Source organism: Oryza brachyantha, chromosome 12 (genome assembly GCF_000231095.2).
Source record: "Oryza brachyantha chromosome 12, ObraRS2, whole genome shotgun sequence".
Classification (NCBI taxonomy): domain Eukaryota; kingdom Viridiplantae; phylum Streptophyta; class Magnoliopsida; order Poales; family Poaceae; genus Oryza; species Oryza brachyantha.
The window spans coordinates 15,573,870-15,592,285 of record NC_023174.2 but is presented as its reverse complement, the minus strand read 5'-3'; the positions used below and the strand labels follow the sequence as shown (position 1 = coordinate 15,592,285).

The following is an 18,416-nucleotide window of genomic DNA, read 5'->3' as shown; positions in this document are numbered from 1 at the left end:
GAGCAAATGGTATAGGCATGGTACCTACGTGTATCAAGAAAGGTATCACGACTATACCTTTCCAAACATATATCGTTCTGTAGTACTTCTATTTGTTTATATATCTTTCCATCTTGCCCCTAACTACCCTCGTCCATTTCTTACTCAACGAGGCACCAAGTTTTTTTTTTTTTGAGTCACGGACGGAGAAAGTATAACAGTATTTATGGACAGAGGGACAAATAAAGTATCACCCATTTTTTTTTGCTTTTGCTAGTGCTTATATGCCAAATTTTGAATTTTTAATCTTAAGTTTACAGTTGATTTTAGAGTTTTTTTACTGAAGTTATTTTCTAACTAGTTTTTAGATTATTCAGGGCATGTATATAAAAGTTTAATTTATAAATTATTTTTTATTTATAAATATACCGTCTAGAATTTTCCATAAGAAACCTAAACAATGACGGTATTTGTGGACAGAGGGAGCATGAGACGGAGGAAGCTGACCTGGCACAACTCACACAAGCGCACCCACCCTCGTGGGTGTGAGACAATCGCCGTCTCCTCCCCTGTTCCTGTCAACACAGCCCGCCCTCAGCCCAATTCAGTTACGCGCGCGGCGCGCACCGGCGTCACACAAACCACGCACGCGTGCGTGCGTCCCGCCGCTCTCCCCTGCGGATCTCATGAGCTCTCTCTCTGTCTTCTCTCCTCCCGTTCCTTTCCTTTCCTTTCCACTCCATCCCATTACACACATCAAACCGGCCACGCCGCAGCAAGGCGACAAAGGAATCTGGCCCGTCGGATGGATGGTGGAGATGATGGTCCAGGAATAGAACAGGGCAGGTCCATATTTGGTCAAGGAGTGTACAGACAGTAGCCCGGAGTTTCTGCACCTCCTGCAGGAGAAGCAGCACAGCACATCAGTCACGAGTGGCAGTACATGACAAGCTAATGATCATCTGTTTGATTGATCAATCACCAGGGAGAGGATTTTCCAAGTAGAACCAGATTCCTCTACATGTCTTTTGCAGTATTATGGTTGTAGCCACTAACCAACCAAATTGCTCAAGCCACTGTTGTTGTAAAGAGGGTGTTTTACTGGTCATGGAAAAGTCAGGCCAACAAGGGAGGTGATAACTGATAAGACTGCAGCAGGCGCGCACACATGCAGATATGATATTCCATGGATCAAACCGGGGAATGAATTAGATTACTAACTGTTCTTGCAAGACTTGACTGGAGGGCTCATGCTGGGAAGTTCTCAAAATAATGGGGAATTTATGCTCCGGTCTACCCAGTGAAAGAGACCTGGAAATGGGCATGACAGCAACAACAGAAAGCTCATCCACATACCTCCCCCCATTCCCTCTGCACGGCCTAACACCGCACGCCGATTGCCCCCAGCTCCATCACTTTTAACCTAAATCAATCAATCAGCTCGTGCCAGGAACTCAACCAGAGAACAGTTTTTCGCCGAATATTCCAGGTTACAAGGATACTGAAGATCTCACCATGGGTTATTGGCTGGACAGAATTTGACCACCACTGCCTGCACAAAGAGGGGGTGAGCTTCCAGGTCAAGTGCTTTGTGTCATTACCTTTCAGATGTTGGCAGCATCAGTGAAAAGTAGAGGAAATTGACCTGTGGCTTTGCAGGGCACCTCCGGGTGTACAAATCTGGATAAGGATTTGGAGACGGGAAGAGCCGCGACGGCTCTGAGTGTCCACCTTGATGCTGATCCATCATCGGAAGTACAGGCACTGTCGTTCTCACAGCCATCTGTGAACAAATTCTTCAAAAAAAAAAACAAACAAACAAGTGGGCATAACAGACAGCTCTCTCACCTTCAAGATCACATAGAAGGTAAGGAAAAGCCTTAATTGCCACATGGCAGTAAAATCGACCTATTATTTCAGTGGTAATACAGCCAAACGAATTAACTCTAGCTTGATTCTGACAGCAAGCCAGTGAAAGGATATAGCTTGGATCAGTTGAATTCCATTGTAAATTCTCATCCATCAAATGATGCCTTGCTGTTGTTGAGCTACCACACACAAATCACTTAGGTTTACCACAGATCTTCCATCTGCCAATGCCCCAAGGATTTTGTAACCCTCCTCTTTACACATTGTACCTTTGCTTAGATCACTTCACCCTGAACTATCCAATCATGATTGGTCTCAGAATAAGAATTTAAGGACTGGTCAACATGGACATGCTTTTTATTAGCAAGATTTGTTCATTTTTTCCTCAAAAGTACATAACCAATCCATTTCTCAAAATTGTTAAGCCAGCAGTAGAAAATTTCAAAAAATATTAATATGGGTAAAACCGTAAACATTACAATTCAAGGAGTTGAAAACCCACTGAAGAATGCTTGTATACGACAAGAACAGTATGGTAGAAAAACGAGGACTAAAAATGCAAGAATTCTAGACACGTGTACACAGACACGTATGGAGATAAGCTATGAGAAACCTGAAACCGCAAATATACTGGTAAAATCATGAACCAGCACATGAAGCTTATAAATTACGCAAGTCAACTCTTGCATTAGTCATCCTCCAGCCTCCTCTTTGGTCGTGCCACATCAAAGATCCAACAGGGTTCAGTATTTTATGAGACAATACATAATTTTGTAAACAGTCAATGTAATTAGGCAGCTTACAGCCAATCCTGCTGAGCTGTCGTCTCCAAATGATTTGTCACATATATCAAACATAAGTTTACAGATTGAAAAAAGATAAGCAAGGGTTAAAGTCTCATTTCAGAAACAATTCATTAATGTTGATTTGTTGAACATATTTTTTGAGGCAGTTAGGATAATATAAAGATCAATCCACTATAAAGCAGTATAAATAATAAGAATGAATGTATATCTGTTGGCAAAAGGTGTCTCATGAACTTTTTCCTTGATAAGTGTAGCTTGCCAATCTTGCATAAACCATATTGCAGGGAATGTGAAATTTGGTGGCAACTTGTATGATGATCACTTCAGAGAAACAAGCAGACATGCACTGGAAGGCATTGGAATCGTTCTAGATGTTGACTTAGCATTTATTGGATACAGGCACACTGTTTGAGGGCAATATCTTCTACATTCCCGTATCTGGATTTGCAATGACTTCTGCAATGTTGAAAACTGAGAATTCGCTCCTACCTGTGCAAAATACTACATACTAAAGTACAAGTATGCCAAGCAAAATCTAAGAATCAACCAATATGTACCAAGCATCATTAAAAAAAGGTATTGTTCTCATCATTGTAAAGATAAGACCATTTTCACAGTGTAGATTGCTGGTCATCTAAAGATAAGGTAAATCTGCATGTAGCTGCAGGCCATGTGACAACTCATGGACACAAGAATAGCTAGAAAAATCAACTACACGTAACATGTGCTTTCTTTTGTATATCCAGTCAAAAGGGTAATTATCTCTACGACTAATGAAAGAACTTGCTCTGCCACAGGAAACTATCTTACACTTAAAACCAACACACCATCCCATCAACCTAAAAGTTCAGGCATGAGAAGTGTTACCATGTCATGCATTTGAAAGATTTGCAGATGACTTCCATGCAATTATTGCCATGTTCCTTGGAGACATAGTGGGATCAAACAGAGGAAATAGATATGCTTCAATAGCACTGCCTTGTTCTTGAATAAACAGTAACCGATCAAGCAAAATATATGTTTCCACCAGTGGCCCTAAAGCAGTCCGAAGGCACCAGAAGGGACCTATAAATTCCTGGAAGAACAATGAATCATTTCAAAAGTAATCAGCTAGGCCAAAATTTTGGTTTTAAATAAAGAATGAAATTACTGCCATATCCAAATTAATGTTACATTCTGATTAATAGAAACATATTTTTTAAAATATATATATACAAGCATGTTTCTCATATTAGCTGTTGAGCACATTTGTGTTATGCTATGTATGAGCATAATCTAATCACCTGATAACACTACACCCACAGGACATAAGATGAGGAAGTGTATTTCTAAATTATTTTCTGACAGGTAATATATAAGTTCTCTCTTCCAGTATTTAACAAAAGCCGACTAATCGTGTTTTACATAACTGCGTTGATACCTATCTCAGTCCAAAAGCAGTTCTGTAATTCCAGTTTGAGTAATATTGATAAGTAGTAACCAAGCTGACTACTTGGAATTCCAGTGCACAGTGCAACATATTATAGCTAAAGCAATCTCAGCATACAAGGCATGATGAGCTTCTTTTGCTTTGATTAAGGACCAAGAAATAATTGATGCCATAACTTCTTGGAACAATTCTGTAACAAGGCATAAGCAAAGGATAATCCAAGACATACCATGAATGGTTGCACATCCTTCCATATTTCAAGTAGACTAACATCTTCCACCAAATCACAGCCAAGGCGACCTAATCCAGACACAGTGAAATCTTTAAAAAGGGTGAACTTTTGAGATTTATCAAGATAGATGTCATCTGGTACAATGCTGGCTCCAAAGACAGCTGAATCAACAGACCCTGAAGTAGAATAATATTATTAATTATCCATTTGTAAAGTAAGTAAATCACTCTTAGTTTGTAAATGTAATTGAAAACTCATGAAGGTAATGACCTGCTGAAAGCTCAGGGCGGCAGTCTACAGCAACCGCAAATTCATCAGGGTTTGTGGGTAGTCGACCATCTTTGGTCATGATTTGTTCTTTTGGGGTAGAATAAGATAATTCGTTGATTTTCCCAATAGCCATATGGGATTCCATAACTTTCCGAAGCCTTTGACGGCGCAGTGCTTTTCCTTGCCTTCCAATTGATGGGCTCGATCTTGACACCTCTGGGAAATGTTTCTCAAGCACCTACCGTGCCACACATGGTTAGGTGAGTCTAAATCATTAAATGAGATAAAAGAACAGTTAACCTCTACATTTTAGTGCCTCGAATCTGAATGCCCATCTCTTCTTTCAAGAAGAACCATTGCCGAAAAGATGGTAATACTAAAATTCTGGTTGATAACTCGATATGTTCATTTAACCATAGATGAACCATGGCATTTTATCAATTACTTGGTTAATGATAATGTGATATGAGCAAAAAATTAGCATGCATGACACATATATCACACATCTTAAAATTCAGAAAGCACCTTACATGGCTCAAATATAGGCATATTATCCTATATTACAGCGTACATCTATGCCAGCTTTCTAAAACTTCCAAGATAAATTAGAGCGTTCCATAAGCTGATGGCTGTCATCAGCCTATAAGCCAGCATACCCACATAATAATATCATGTACATGAAACCATCTGAAGCTACTATAAACATGATTATAAAATGGAAAGGAACCAAAAGTCCAAAAGTGAAGGACTGAGTGGAAAATCAAGCATATTATATGATATAAGGCTGATGTAATGGAACATTTACCATTTGAAATGCAGCACGGAAGGCGTGTATATCAAAATTTTGTATGGCGATATCCTTAGTGAGACTTCTCCATCTCTCAGCACTCTAAGAAGGATTGTAAAAAGGCATAAGAATTCTGTACCAGAATGTCAACTCAGCACATAATTTACACAATTCTAAGCATGCATCTTTATAGTAAAATAGTAATCAAACAAAAATGTACAAAAATTACTGTTAGAAATTAATACAAAGTAGCAATATGTTAAAAACAAAAATGTAACAAGTAATTAGATATGAATGGAATTAAAAGAGCAAAAAGTTCAGCAATCACTTGTTTTAGATGATGTCAAGTATAATCGACTCTGCTTTGACTAGTGAACACAAATACTATGTTAATATAAACAGTAAGAAATTGAGAAAATCTAAACAACGCCATTGACAAACGTCTAAGTCTAAGAAATGCCATTGACAAATACAGGTTCTAAGAAATGCCATCTTACAAACGAATTTGTCTGAGAAATGCTATCGCCGTTAGAGTTCCATCCGTTTCTACCGTTAAATACACTGTGCATACTATAGCACTTAACGGAAAATTTGGACAGAACCCTAATGCCGATGGCATTTCTCAGACAAATTCGTTTGTATGATGGCATTTCTTAGAACTCGCATTCATCGATGGAATTTCTTAGAATTAAGTGTTTGTCAATGGCATTTGTTAGATTTTCTCTAAGAAATTACATAAATGATTAGAATTCATGGGCATAGACATATTTCTGATATTCAACTGTGCAACACTGAATATATTCTTGTTGCATAGGACAAATGAAAAAAAAAAAAAGCAATGCCAAAGATCTCTAAACAGCATTAGTGTATGAACAATGGAATTGCAGACCATATAAGCAAAATGAAAACAACGAGCTTCAATAAGCTTTTTGAACTTTTTGTTCAAAATCAATTAAACAACTACCTTGTGCATTCTCTTATATGCTGAGTGCCTTCAAAAATGAGTTTCACCACCAAAAAGGAATATCTAAACGAGAAGATCAAGAGATGCTATAATACCTGGCAACCTACGTCACGGATGCTTCTCCCAAGCACCAAATTAGATAGTTTAGCAGCCTTGCTCATAGGAAAACCAGGACATGTCTTTGTGTCTTCATGACATTCCTCAGATAGCAAGTTGTAGCAACAACCAATACTTATCAATGCTTTTACTTGTTTACACGACACAAAAACCCTGTGAGTAGAATACAATAATCATTCTTTAAAGGGCTTCCAACATAAATGGAAAAGTGAAGCTGCAGCAACTTTTGAGGTTGGAGGGGCAGGAGACTTCACTAATAACCTTAGCATGTTAACTGAAAGATCACCACAAGCATGAAGACCAGCAAGGACTAATGGAGGAATGCTGTGATTTGGTTTCTCGATCTGTTGAGTACTCTCATTGAAGATCTTACTTTCTGGTACATGTTCAGCATGGTTATCCTGACATGCTTCTAATGTCACAGCTGCCAATGTGTCGCTACAAAGTACATGGCAAGTAACAGTTCTAGGAACAATGAGCTGTTGCTTCCCCACACTGTAAAAAATAATGGCCAGTTATCTATAAAAACATAAATCAGTTTCAGAGTTCAAATTTAATTAACTACAGTTAACAAATGTCACACCACTTAGCAGCATAGTGCTTCTTTATTCTCTCTGCACGAGTATTTGTAACTGTTGCATGATGTGACGAAGCATCTATTGCTACAACAGGGAGTTGATACTCAAAAGATAAAGCTTGGGCAAGATAACCCTGTAAGAAACAAATACAGAGAAAAATCAATTATGGAAGAACTCAAAACTTCTCCCAGAATAGCCAAGGAAATTCAATGCATTGCATGCAACAGAAAATTTAGGACATGTGCAAATCCTACAGAGAAATGATGGCTTCGCACTTCACAGATTGGCCAAGAAAGTAGTGCACATCTCGAATGTTAAGAGTTGCAGAGGATGACCTAACTTTGTATAGTACGATTCCAGTTTGTAAATAAGTTTAACTAGCAGAAGTCTCACTGATTGTGTCATTGATATGTGGGGCCAGAACAAACCTTGCCATAGAAACAATAAGAAATTTCACAAATACGCTGTGGCATATAAGAAACATATCTTAAGAAGATATAGCCAAATCAAATGCTAAAATATAACTATCCTTACACAAATGAAGACTGTTTAGACTTGCAAGCCTTCTTTGTGCAAATGGCGTACCTGACCAGAACCTACATCAATCACTGTCTTTGCTCCACAACTCTTAGTAATTGCATGAACAATCCCAGCTAGAGTTTCGATCTGAGTTTAGTAAGCTCTCCAAACATGAGAATGCAATGAACAGGTGACAGTATAAATGGAACAGCTAAGCTTTACCAGCACAAGGAAATTACCTACTTCATGTTTCTTCTTAGAGTTCATGCCTTGAGCGAGAACAGTATTAATTGATGCTACATGCAAATCAGGTAGGAGCTGCAGGCATTCAAGAAAGCATGCGTCGGGATTAAACAGATGGCAGAAACAGGCATATTTTACTAAATCAACGGCAAGAGATGATACAGAACTACAGAAGCATGTGAAAAATGTGATGTAAACTCACGTGCTTAATTTCTTATTAGTTTCCTAAAACTATGTAACAGGAGTGCAAGTGGAAAATGGATAATATTTTGTATATGACGCATTGTAACTCATGATCTCTTCATTACTTGTAAAAAAAGGACAGCTAGCTCTAGGATGGCCAGTGATTTATAATCTGATACGTTCAGGGAACATACTGATCGTGGTGACTTCTGCTCCCGTGGAAGAACAAGTGACCTAGCAGTGACTACGAAATCTCGCAGTGCACTCGGCCAGTGCTCCTGTAAAACAACATACAAATTGTTCATAAGTTAGCAGCAGCAGCAGCATAACAACTGAAGAAACGCCAGGCTTGTGGCACGCATCAAACTAGCAGGATCTGTGGCTATGCCTGAACACATCCGGATGGCAACACGAGCAAGCTCTCCACGGGCTCCCTGCGGAGGCACTCCATCCACTCCGCGTCCACCATCTCCCACAGCCGATCCTGCCCCACCACAAGCCCGCCCCCCCCCCCCCCCCCCCGTAAGCTTCAGCGACACGCGATTAATCACCCAACCCCACAAACAAACAGCTCGGAAGGGCGGGGGGGACGGGAGTACGGGACCTTGAAGAAGTTGACGACGTGCGCCTCGAGGAGAGGGCGGTGCAGGCGGAGGAATGCGGCGATGGCCTCCATCCACTCGCGGGTCTGCTCCGCCGTCTCGCACGAGTACCCGCCCGCCGGAGTCGCCGCCGCCGCCGCCGCCATCGCGTGTGGAGGAGAGGAGGCAAGGACAGTGGTGAGACGGCTGGGTTCTGGTTGGGCTGAGTTGGGCCCTGCCTTCGAATCGAACTGTTCGTTAGCAGCGGTGTCATTGAGCCTTTAGCCCATTTGGCAAAAGAGCATCTAATTTTCTATAGGGTTAATTAGATTCATGCCATTATAAATTTGCTAGTTTTAAAATTTGTTAATTTTCTATGAGGCCACCTCCAAGACTCCAACAATAAAGATAACATGCTATCTCTAAGTATTCTAAAAGATAATTTCTTTAATGGTCTAGCTCTTAGCAAATAACTCATAATATAAATGACTCTACAATTCATCCTCACTTGACAATAAAATATGTACAAGAGACTATATCTGGATTAAGAGATAGTTTTTATCTCTCTTCTATTAAAAAATTGTATAGTATATCTTATAAATAGCTTATAGATACACATTGGAGGTGGCCTAACTATGATGCTATAAAGAATAAAATTAACTACTATAAAGCTACAAATTCACTCTAAAAAGATAAGATAATGAGTTTTTATATAATTTTTTTTATAAAAACATATCGTTTCAGGAGGTATACCGTAAAAACCGAGCAACGATCCGCTAGCTCATCACAATACGGACTTAGTCTTTCTCATTCGTCCTAAAATGAGGTTTTTTTTTCTTATTCATCTTACTAGTTCAACAATTAGAAATATGAACTTATTTTAGTACGTAGGGAGTACTTGCTAGATTTTGTGATCGCAAAAGTATGTGTTGAAGAAACGAGCGATTGAAGCATGAGATTCCACCAAAATTATCATTCTGATATTACGTATAGGCAGGTGCGTTCTTATAAGAGAAAAGTTGTTGTCATAACAATCGTTTAGAGTCGACTCTTAACATTTATTAAAGTAAACTTTCTTGCACGAGGGTGTATAAAAATAAAACTAACGTAATAAAAAATATTTTATTGCATTAATTAAGAAACCACACCTGACTCTACCTTTGCACGTATCATTATAAAATAGACTCTTGTTACTGACGTAATTTGAGATATAGCCTACAGTGAGCTCTACCATTGAACATGCCCTTATCCTCAAACTCTAATGCCGAGAAAAAGTTATTTTTGAAACCAAAAAATCCTGAACAATAGGAGAACAGCGCACTTGCCGCCGTAGAATCATAAGCATGGAATTTTTGTTCTAGCTTGTAAATCCTTTTATTTTTAAGTTTTAATACTAAACTCTAGCCATCTTAATTTCCTTCTAAATCAAAATCTTTTGACAACACCAATTTAACCATCCTGAAAAAACCTACATCGAGGTGAAGTTTAGTTTTTAGATTTTAAAACATGTTGACAAAATAAAAAATAGTGAATTTCATAAAACAACACCTGTTTTGATGAAACAGCCATAAAACTACGTAAGAGTGTACAATCCCAAAACAGCATATTTGATACTAAATTATACACAAAAATATATATTTAAAGCATTGTATTATAAAATTGTAAGGTAACTTTTGGAACTTCAAAAAGAAACAGTGAAACTCTAAAAACCTATATTTTTTTGCTTCGCTAATAAATTTATAGTTTGTGATATATTATATATTATAAAATTTGTATTTTACGATAGTTTGATCCAAGTACGTGTAATTTCGCTAAACTTCCTCTAAAAAAATCCACACAACTCATCAGAACATGTACAATAGTAGACTATAAGTCAGCTATAAATATATTTTAAAGAAAGAAGAGAGAGAGCAGTAGCCAAGACGCAGTGTATGTATGACATGTGAGACCATATATTAATGTTTAAACAGTTGGATATAGCTCTCACCGACGACGCCACGTCGGCGCGTCACTACGTGGGCCCCACCCAATCACACCCTGCCTGCCCATGCCCACGCGCTCCTAGGGATGGCAATGAGTAAATACCCATCGGGTATTGGTACCTCAAACCCATATCCACCAGTAAAATTTCGTACCATCAAAATACTCATACTCGTCACGGGTAGAAAAATTTCCCCATACCCATACTCGCTTGGGTAAAACATACCCATCGGGTTACCCATATACCCACAACAGTTTAAAACAATCTAAATTACATAGTTTTCATATAGTATATTACAATAGACACTAGATACTAAAGACATCACACATTCATATAGTGCAGTGGAAAATATATGGAAGGTTTAAATACTTAGGGTTTTTGTTAATTGGGCTAGGCTAATTTAATATTGGGCCATGACGTGCATTTAAACTTGCGGGTATTTATTACCCACGGGTAAACGGGTATGGGGATCATAAAAACGTTTCCCTACCCGCGTATCCATCGGGTGAAGGTATTTGCCCGATTACTACACACGGATAATATATTTAGTTTATACTCGTACCCTAATAGAGTAAATACCCATCGGGTCAGAGGTCCCCATTGCCATCTCTGCGCCCTCAGTTGCCGCCGTGACCCACCACTACCCCCAAAGCCACAGCCAAAATGGTGTCTCCCCTCACACGTGTCAAACATCTCGACCGTCCGACGCCGCCTGGCTCCGGCAAAGCGACGGCCATGATGCGCGTCACGTGCCCCGCGCAGGCCCCAGGTCAACGCCCGACGACCGGCCACTGTACGCTGGGCCCGGGGGCGGGCCGTGCGCTCGCCCACTGACCGGTGGGCCCCACGGAGAAAGCGGGCTGATGCCTGAACCGTTATCAGTACTGAGAAAACCTCACATCACACATGATCACATCAACCGTCAGATCTCATCAGCGATTTTTTATTATAGTGGAAATATAAAAAGAGAGGGTGGGAGGGAGCAATAACCACCTCTTTTGGTCTCTTTTGAGCTTTGTTTGGGATTCTCTTTATCTTTTGTTTTTTTCTTTGGTTTATTTTACAAGTTGGCTAGCTGGGCCTTTTTGTTTGGTGGCAACCTATTTGTGGTTTATTTAGCATAGATTAAAAATATTATTTAGTCACTTAAGTTGTTAATTTTTTTAATTTTGATTAATTAGATTTTTTAAAGCATCTGATTGGCTTTATACTAATTAAAATAATGAGAGTTAGTGTAAAAATACTTATATTATAGTATAAATCTGAATCATAAAAATATTTATATTTTGGGGCAGATGTAGTAAACATTTTGAATTTAATTGGGTTGGTTTGTTATGTATGATTTTATTGTATTAGGTGATTTGTACTACCGGAGTACATTGGTTTCTTGTTATCTTCTTGAGATTGAATCTTTCATGCCACATGATGACCGGTTGTCATGAAAAAGGTTCCAAGGTTGGAGGTGATTAAAGGTCATCAAAGAAATAAAGTTTAATTTGGAGGCAAGAGGATCTATCAAGAATCAACTATGAGATCATGTATCATCCAAGAAATGGGCAAGAATGTGCATACTTTAAGGTGGTATCACAAGATTATGCAAAGTGAAGTGTCTGTAGCTATGAAGGGAATTAAGGACAGCTTGGCCATGCAAAAAAGGAAATCATGAAAGAGATTATTTCCATGTGAAACAATCTGCCAAATATTGCGTTATTGGCTTCCTTGTGCAAAGTTTTGATTGAAAAATCATACGGCATGCAAAAGCATTGGGATTTGATGTCGTGTTGTGAAGGACATAATACAGTTTATCCGATGGAAAGGGTGTCGTTAACCAATTATTCACAATTAAAAGGATTTTGACGCTCACAAATATACATACATATTTTATAAATCTTGTGGACTCATTTAGAGATTTAAATGTTTGCAACTATATAAACTGAATATGTCTATGTTTGATTTTGAATGGAGATAAATTTTTATCCCTCATTTGAACATCCACTCCTTTTTACATGTCACCTAAATGGTCATAATTTTTTTAAAAAAAAGTTGACAAGATGAATTAATATGAGATACTACTATATAATTCCACAGACATTTTCTTGAAAAAATTTATCTTTTTTATCTTTTTTAAGAAAATTAATTACTATTTAGTAGATGCAAGAAAAATAAAAAAATGCGATATACCATCGAGTGATAAAAACATTTTCTCCTTTTCAACTAAACAACTATGACTGGACATTAGCTTAAAATATAGCTCACCATATTTATGCACCAACCAGTTACATGTTGGTTCATACTCCTAAATAAGCAAAGCATTCAAAATATGCAACAAAATATAAACAATGTTAAATAAGTCCTAAAAGACTACTTTAATTACTCCATCACCAAGTGCAATATGCGACGATCTTTCAGCTTATTAAACCTAAAACGGCCAATAAACGCTGAAACCATACTTTTGCAAGGTATCTTTTTGTTTTTGTTTTAAATGTCAAACGGTATATTTGGAAATAAAAAAATAATTTATGAATAAAAATTTACATATGTGTTTTAGCGATCCAAAAGTAAAGGATGAAAAATAAACCACTATGAAAAAATCCTAAAATTAACTCTAAATTTAGAGTTAATAATTCAAAATTTTATTTAAAAAGAGGGCCCTTAGCTTTCACGAATATCCTATAGCCCCGTATCACATTGAACGGTACAGTTTTACTGCTGAAACCATATATACGGCCGATTTTAAACATACCGCCTTTTTTCAAAACAATGATATATTGTTTCTCATTTACCATACACATGCAAGGTATGAACACATTAATTTTTGCAATCAAGTTTTAGGAACGAATAATAGCGAGTCATTTTCGGAATTAGGAGCAGTACAAATTAAGGACAAATGAATAAACTCCAACGAAATCGATGTAAAACAACACCTAACAATTTGGTATCGGACGATGGAGCACACAATAAACCACCCACGAAACTGTGAGCATAATTGGATCCATGAACATCATGACAACTTATATTTCGAGATAGACAAGTTTGGCCGATATTAAGCACGTAAGTACTACTAGTTGGTTTATAACAAAAAAAAACTCTCTCTATTCTATGTTCTATATTACATAGTTTTATTTGCATTTATATATGTATTAATAAATATGTTATATATATATATATTATTGTAATATTTCAATGGTTATTTTTAGAATACTGAATGGTTTAGATTCTTTTTCCAAGCTTCTCATTAATTGGACAATTAATTATTGACGTGATGAGAATCATGAAATCATCTTACAAATACTTATATCATGTTACAAAATTCGATTATAAAAATATTATATTTTGGAATAGATAGATAGAGTAAGAGCTAACGGTTAAAAACATAAACATCGGTTTATTCATTTTTTTTAAGGAAAATTCTACGTAAAAAGTTTTTGCACGAAGTTTAGCCGTTTGGCATGACTGTTTACGAAAAACGGGAAAGTAAACCATCCGATGATTGCTAGCCAAATATACTACACCTAACAGTTGACACATAATCTATAATTAATTTAATAGTGTACTCATATAATAGTTGAAAATTTGTATACTGTATTATTAATAAATAATTTGTATATATATCTCCCACATAAATAGTTCACATAAATAATTGAAGTATGTGTTATAAAGGACTACCAATATATACTCCATTACATACCGAGATTTTCCTCTCCTTTACCTAATCTATGATCATATATTGAACATGTCAATTTTCTACGTCCGCATAATCTATGATCATATATTGAACATGTTAATTTTCTACGTACTGCTTACATTTTAAGCTAGTGAGAAAGCCGCATAATCTATGATCATATATTGGACATGTCAATTTTCTACGTACTGTTTACATTTTAAGCCAGTGAGAAAGCCACATAATCTATGATCATATATTGGACATGTCAATTTTCTACGTACTGCTTAAATTTTAAGTCAGTGAGAAAGCTGCATAGTTTATGATCCAATGCGAGCAAAACCATCTGCAAAACGTAGAAACAAATCATGAAAAAAAATTCTACCCCAAATGAAAATAAACAAACAAATAAATAAAAAAGAATAAAAATCAACCCCAAAGAACACGCAGCCCAATAAACTCTGAAACAAAGCAGTGGATCCATCGATGGACACCTCCTCCGAGACACGCAACGCACGCACACGTCGCCCGTACATCTAGCTAGCTCCCTCCCTCTAGCCTAGTACTAGCCTCCTCTATTTTGTTCTCTTCCGCCGCGTCCTCCACGACTCCGCCTCCACCACTCGCCGCCGTCGCCGCCGCTGCCGCTGTGTGCGACGATGGCCTCTGCCGCGGCGTCGCGACCCCCGCCGCCTCCGCCGCCGCCGCCCGCTGCGGGGGTGGGGGCGCAGTGGCTTAGCCCCAGGGTGTCGTTCAGCCTTGACGACGCGGGGGGTGGTGGTGGGGGTGGGGGTGGGGGGAGAGGGGAGGTGGCGGGGAAGGGGAGCGCCGACTTCGAGTTCCTCCTCGCGGCGGGGTGCTCCGCGGTGTCGATGCTCCCCGCGGACGAGCTCTTCTCCGGCGGGAAGCTCGTGCCGCTCCGCCTCCCTGCTGCGGTGACGTCCGCGCCGGTGGGTGGCGAGGGGGTGGGGCTGTCGAAGACGGCGACGGGGACGGGGGTGGTGAGTCCGTCGGTGGAGGTGGGGACGGCGAGGGTGGAGGTGGCGGAGGCGGCTGCAGTGGCGCCGGTGGTGGTGGTGGAGGCTAAGATCCCGGCGAGGCGGTGGCGGGATCTCCTCCGGCTGAGGAAGCAGCAGGCGTCGTCGCCGTCTGCGGCGGCGGCGACGTCGTCCGAGCCCAAGCCGCTCCGTCGTCTCCTCCGCCGCGGGCCCAAGCCGCCGGAGCCGGAGCCCTCGCTCAGCCTCCCGCTCCTCCGCGAGTCGGCCGCCGGCGAGCCGGACACCAAACACGACAAACCGGAGAAGCCTTCACCGGCGCCCGCGTCCACCCCGACGCCGACCACGACGCCGCCATCGCCATCCCCGCCCCAGCAACTACCCCCCAAGATCCGCCTCTCCCCGACGCAAGCCACTGCACCCCCGCCGCCTCCTCCACCTCCCCCACCACCCGCCGTCGCGGCCGACAGCCCGCGCCTCAACGCCGCCGGCAAGGTCGTCTTCAACGGGCTCGGCCGCAGCTCCAGCAGCCCGAGCAGCCTCGCCGGCGGCCGCCGCCACCGCAACGGCGGCGGGAGCATCGAGCGGTCGTACTCGGCGCACGTCCGCGTCGCCCCCGTCCTCAACGTCCCCGTCTGCTCCCTCCGCGGCTCCCGCAAGTCCGTCTCCGTCTTCGGCATCGACCGCCTCTTCTCCCCCTCCTCCACCTCCACCTCCTCCTCCTCCTCCGCCGCCGCCTCCAAGAAAGGCAAGCTGGCCAAGAAAGACGTAACCACCACCACCACCGCCGCCGCCATGGCCGCCGCACCTCAGTAACTTCCTACCACCACCGCCATGACAAAATCACAATTCACCATCATTGCTGAGAGCTTCCTCTTCTTCTTCCTCCTCATTTTCTATTAATCTTTTTTTTGGTGTGTGAATGCTGCTGCTTAATTATGCTAATGATTAATTAAGCAAGCTCTCTCTCTACTACTACTTCTACCAGTAAATCAGTAATCACCTCTTCCAATTCTACTGTTTCTTGCAGACAACTTAATAGTACTACAGCTACTACTACTACTTTGCATGTAAATACAAGTGAGTGAGCGAGCTAGCGATTCTGATTAATCAAATTAACTTCTCCATGTTCTTCTATGGTTTTCTCAACACTTTTTCTTGTACTACTGTACACTCATCTACTGAACTGTGAGTACAAATGCATGGATGGTGATGAACTCATTCACTTGCACAGCTGCATCGGAATTCGGAGCCCAAAGCATTGTGCTTGACTCTGCTTCTGCTTGTGCCTGAGAAAATAAGTTGCAGTACTACTAGCAAACTGGGAAAGCTTCGAGCTATGCATGCATGCTCGAGCAAAGTACCGGCAGCAAGAGTGTCAGTCAGATACTCGGGTTTGTTTTGTGCTGCTGCTACTGTACTACCCCTCCTCCATGGAAGTATGGAACGCACGCAGTAGCTGCAGCATTTGTAGCTTTGTTTTGTGTAGTAGTACCAAACGCCACATTTTACGGCATCTCCCCTCTCACACTGTCGGGAAGACGTTGGCAGCTTCACACATTGCACAATTTGTTTCAGAAATCATAAGGACGTTAATTAGTAGCCCTTCAAGAGATAGATAGATAGAGAGAGAGAGAGAAAGGGACATCGATATATTTCAACGTTTCTGGGAGTAATTCTAGACATCACGATGCCCAGATTTACACCCTTATATTTGTGTTTATGCTTATAAGCCAAAATTCAGATTTTTAATCTTAAATTTAGACTTGATTTTGAGATTTTTTATCGTAGTTTATTTTCCAGTCATACCTTTTAAATCGCTAAGAACACATATAAATTTTATTTATAAATTATTTTTCATTTACAAATATATCGTTTTCTCAAATAAGCTAAAAGATGCCCACCTTATTCTCAGGATTTTTTCTTTAGGACGGATCAAGTTTTTCTTTAACTTCCTAGCTCACACAGACAGCCAAACATATACGTAAATGAGTACTCTTGCTGATATTTATGTGGTGATAGATTTGGCAGTGGGGAGCTGGCAAGTTTGGCCGGAGGCGAGGAAGACGACCGGCGGTCATCGTGGTGGTGGCCATGGGTACGTACGTGCATGATCTACAAGCTGGGGGGAGGAAGAAGGCAGTGGTCCAGGACCGAAATGGCCATTGACCACCACCATCGCTGGTAGCTGTGCATGTGCATGGCCTGGCCCTCTCATGCATTCTCTCTCTTCTCTCTCTCCAATCGATCGGTTCATTGATCATTTGATTAAAGCTGTTGGTTGGCGCCTTTACTGCAGCCAACATCATCCGTCGATCGATCCATTCTCACGCATTCATCTGCTCCAAAATCATCCAATGATCGGTGTGTTTCAGTCAATGCTAGCTAGCTGCAGCTACACACGAACTAATATAATAGCAGACGGTAAGCTGGCTAAATACTGAGGTGGAGGAGAGAGAAGGAGAAGCGGGAGGTGAAGAAGAGAGAAGGAGAAGCGGGCTGTAAGCCTGGCACAAGAACCAAGAAACTCTATGAGAGACATGGAAGTCTTATATTAATTATAAAGAGTTGACTACTTTCTCCGTTTCATAACGTAAGACTTTATAATCTTACCCAAATTCATATGTATACTAATGAATCTAGACATATATAAATTATATATATTTATCAATTGATAGATTTAGACAATGGCAGAAAGTCTTACAATATGAAACGTTAGTAGTATATAGATAAGCTAAGAGAAGGTTATAAAGAGTTTTATAACCGGTTTGCTTGGTGTATTATTAGACTTGCTCTAGTATAAGGAGAGAGAAAACAATTTGTAAGTGCATGCATGTTCGTTTGCATGCGTCGACGAGACGAGACGAGACGGACCGACGACGGCGAGTTCAACGTGAGAATGAGATGGAGCTGAGTTTAGCTTAATTAGCTTAATAAGCTAGGGCAGGTAGCTGGCTCTGGGTAGATTAATTGGAGAAGAAGCAAATGGGGTTTATATGCATGCGTTGCAAGTTGCAGCCACATGGCCGGTCCGAGTCCGAGTCTGACCGGATCGAGTGAAAGAGATGACATGCAGGCACGCACCGTGCGTCGGTCCACCTGGCCAACAATGTATACACGCATATCCTTTCACCTGCCAACTCGTGGCTGATGGCTGGGTTTTCTTCTTGTCAGAGCATCTCATCTAAATTTGATTATCCATCTAAAATAGTTTTATATTTC

The 18,416-nt window shown here is 40.5% G+C and overlaps 2 protein-coding genes across 5 annotated transcripts; one reads left to right on the top strand and one right to left on the bottom strand.

Moving 5' to 3' along the window:
- Positions 1–2,230: 2,230 nt before the first annotated feature.
- Positions 2,231–8,783, bottom strand: LOC102712688 (protein RRNAD1). Of its 4 annotated transcripts, none has more exons than XM_040529306.1 (13): positions 8,581–8,783; positions 8,365–8,460; positions 8,171–8,254; positions 7,794–7,868; positions 7,617–7,697; positions 7,037–7,164; positions 6,715–6,948; positions 6,432–6,606; positions 5,391–5,474; positions 4,586–4,823; positions 4,313–4,491; positions 3,522–3,729; positions 2,231–3,155 (listed from the first exon to the last, which is right to left on the bottom strand). In XM_040529306.1, exons 1-12 carry the CDS (start codon positions 8,722–8,724, stop codon positions 3,526–3,528), a joined length of 1,722 nt encoding a protein of 573 aa, XP_040385240.1. In that variant the 5' UTR covers positions 8,725–8,783; the 3' UTR covers positions 2,231–3,155; positions 3,522–3,525. The 4 variants fall into 4 exon arrangements, with proteins under 4 accessions (XP_040385240.1, XP_040385239.1, XP_040385241.1 ...); XM_040529305.1 differs by having other exon boundaries at positions 2,231–3,143; XM_040529307.1 differs by having other exon boundaries at positions 2,231–3,110.
- A 5,875-nt stretch (positions 8,784–14,658) lies between these two features.
- Positions 14,659–16,779, top strand: LOC121055986 (formin-like protein 1). Its single transcript, XM_040529491.1, has one exon. It carries the CDS (start codon positions 14,859–14,861, stop codon positions 16,008–16,010), a length of 1,152 nt encoding a protein of 383 aa, XP_040385425.1. The 5' UTR covers positions 14,659–14,858; the 3' UTR covers positions 16,011–16,779.
- Positions 16,780–18,416: the final 1,637 nt, after the last annotated feature.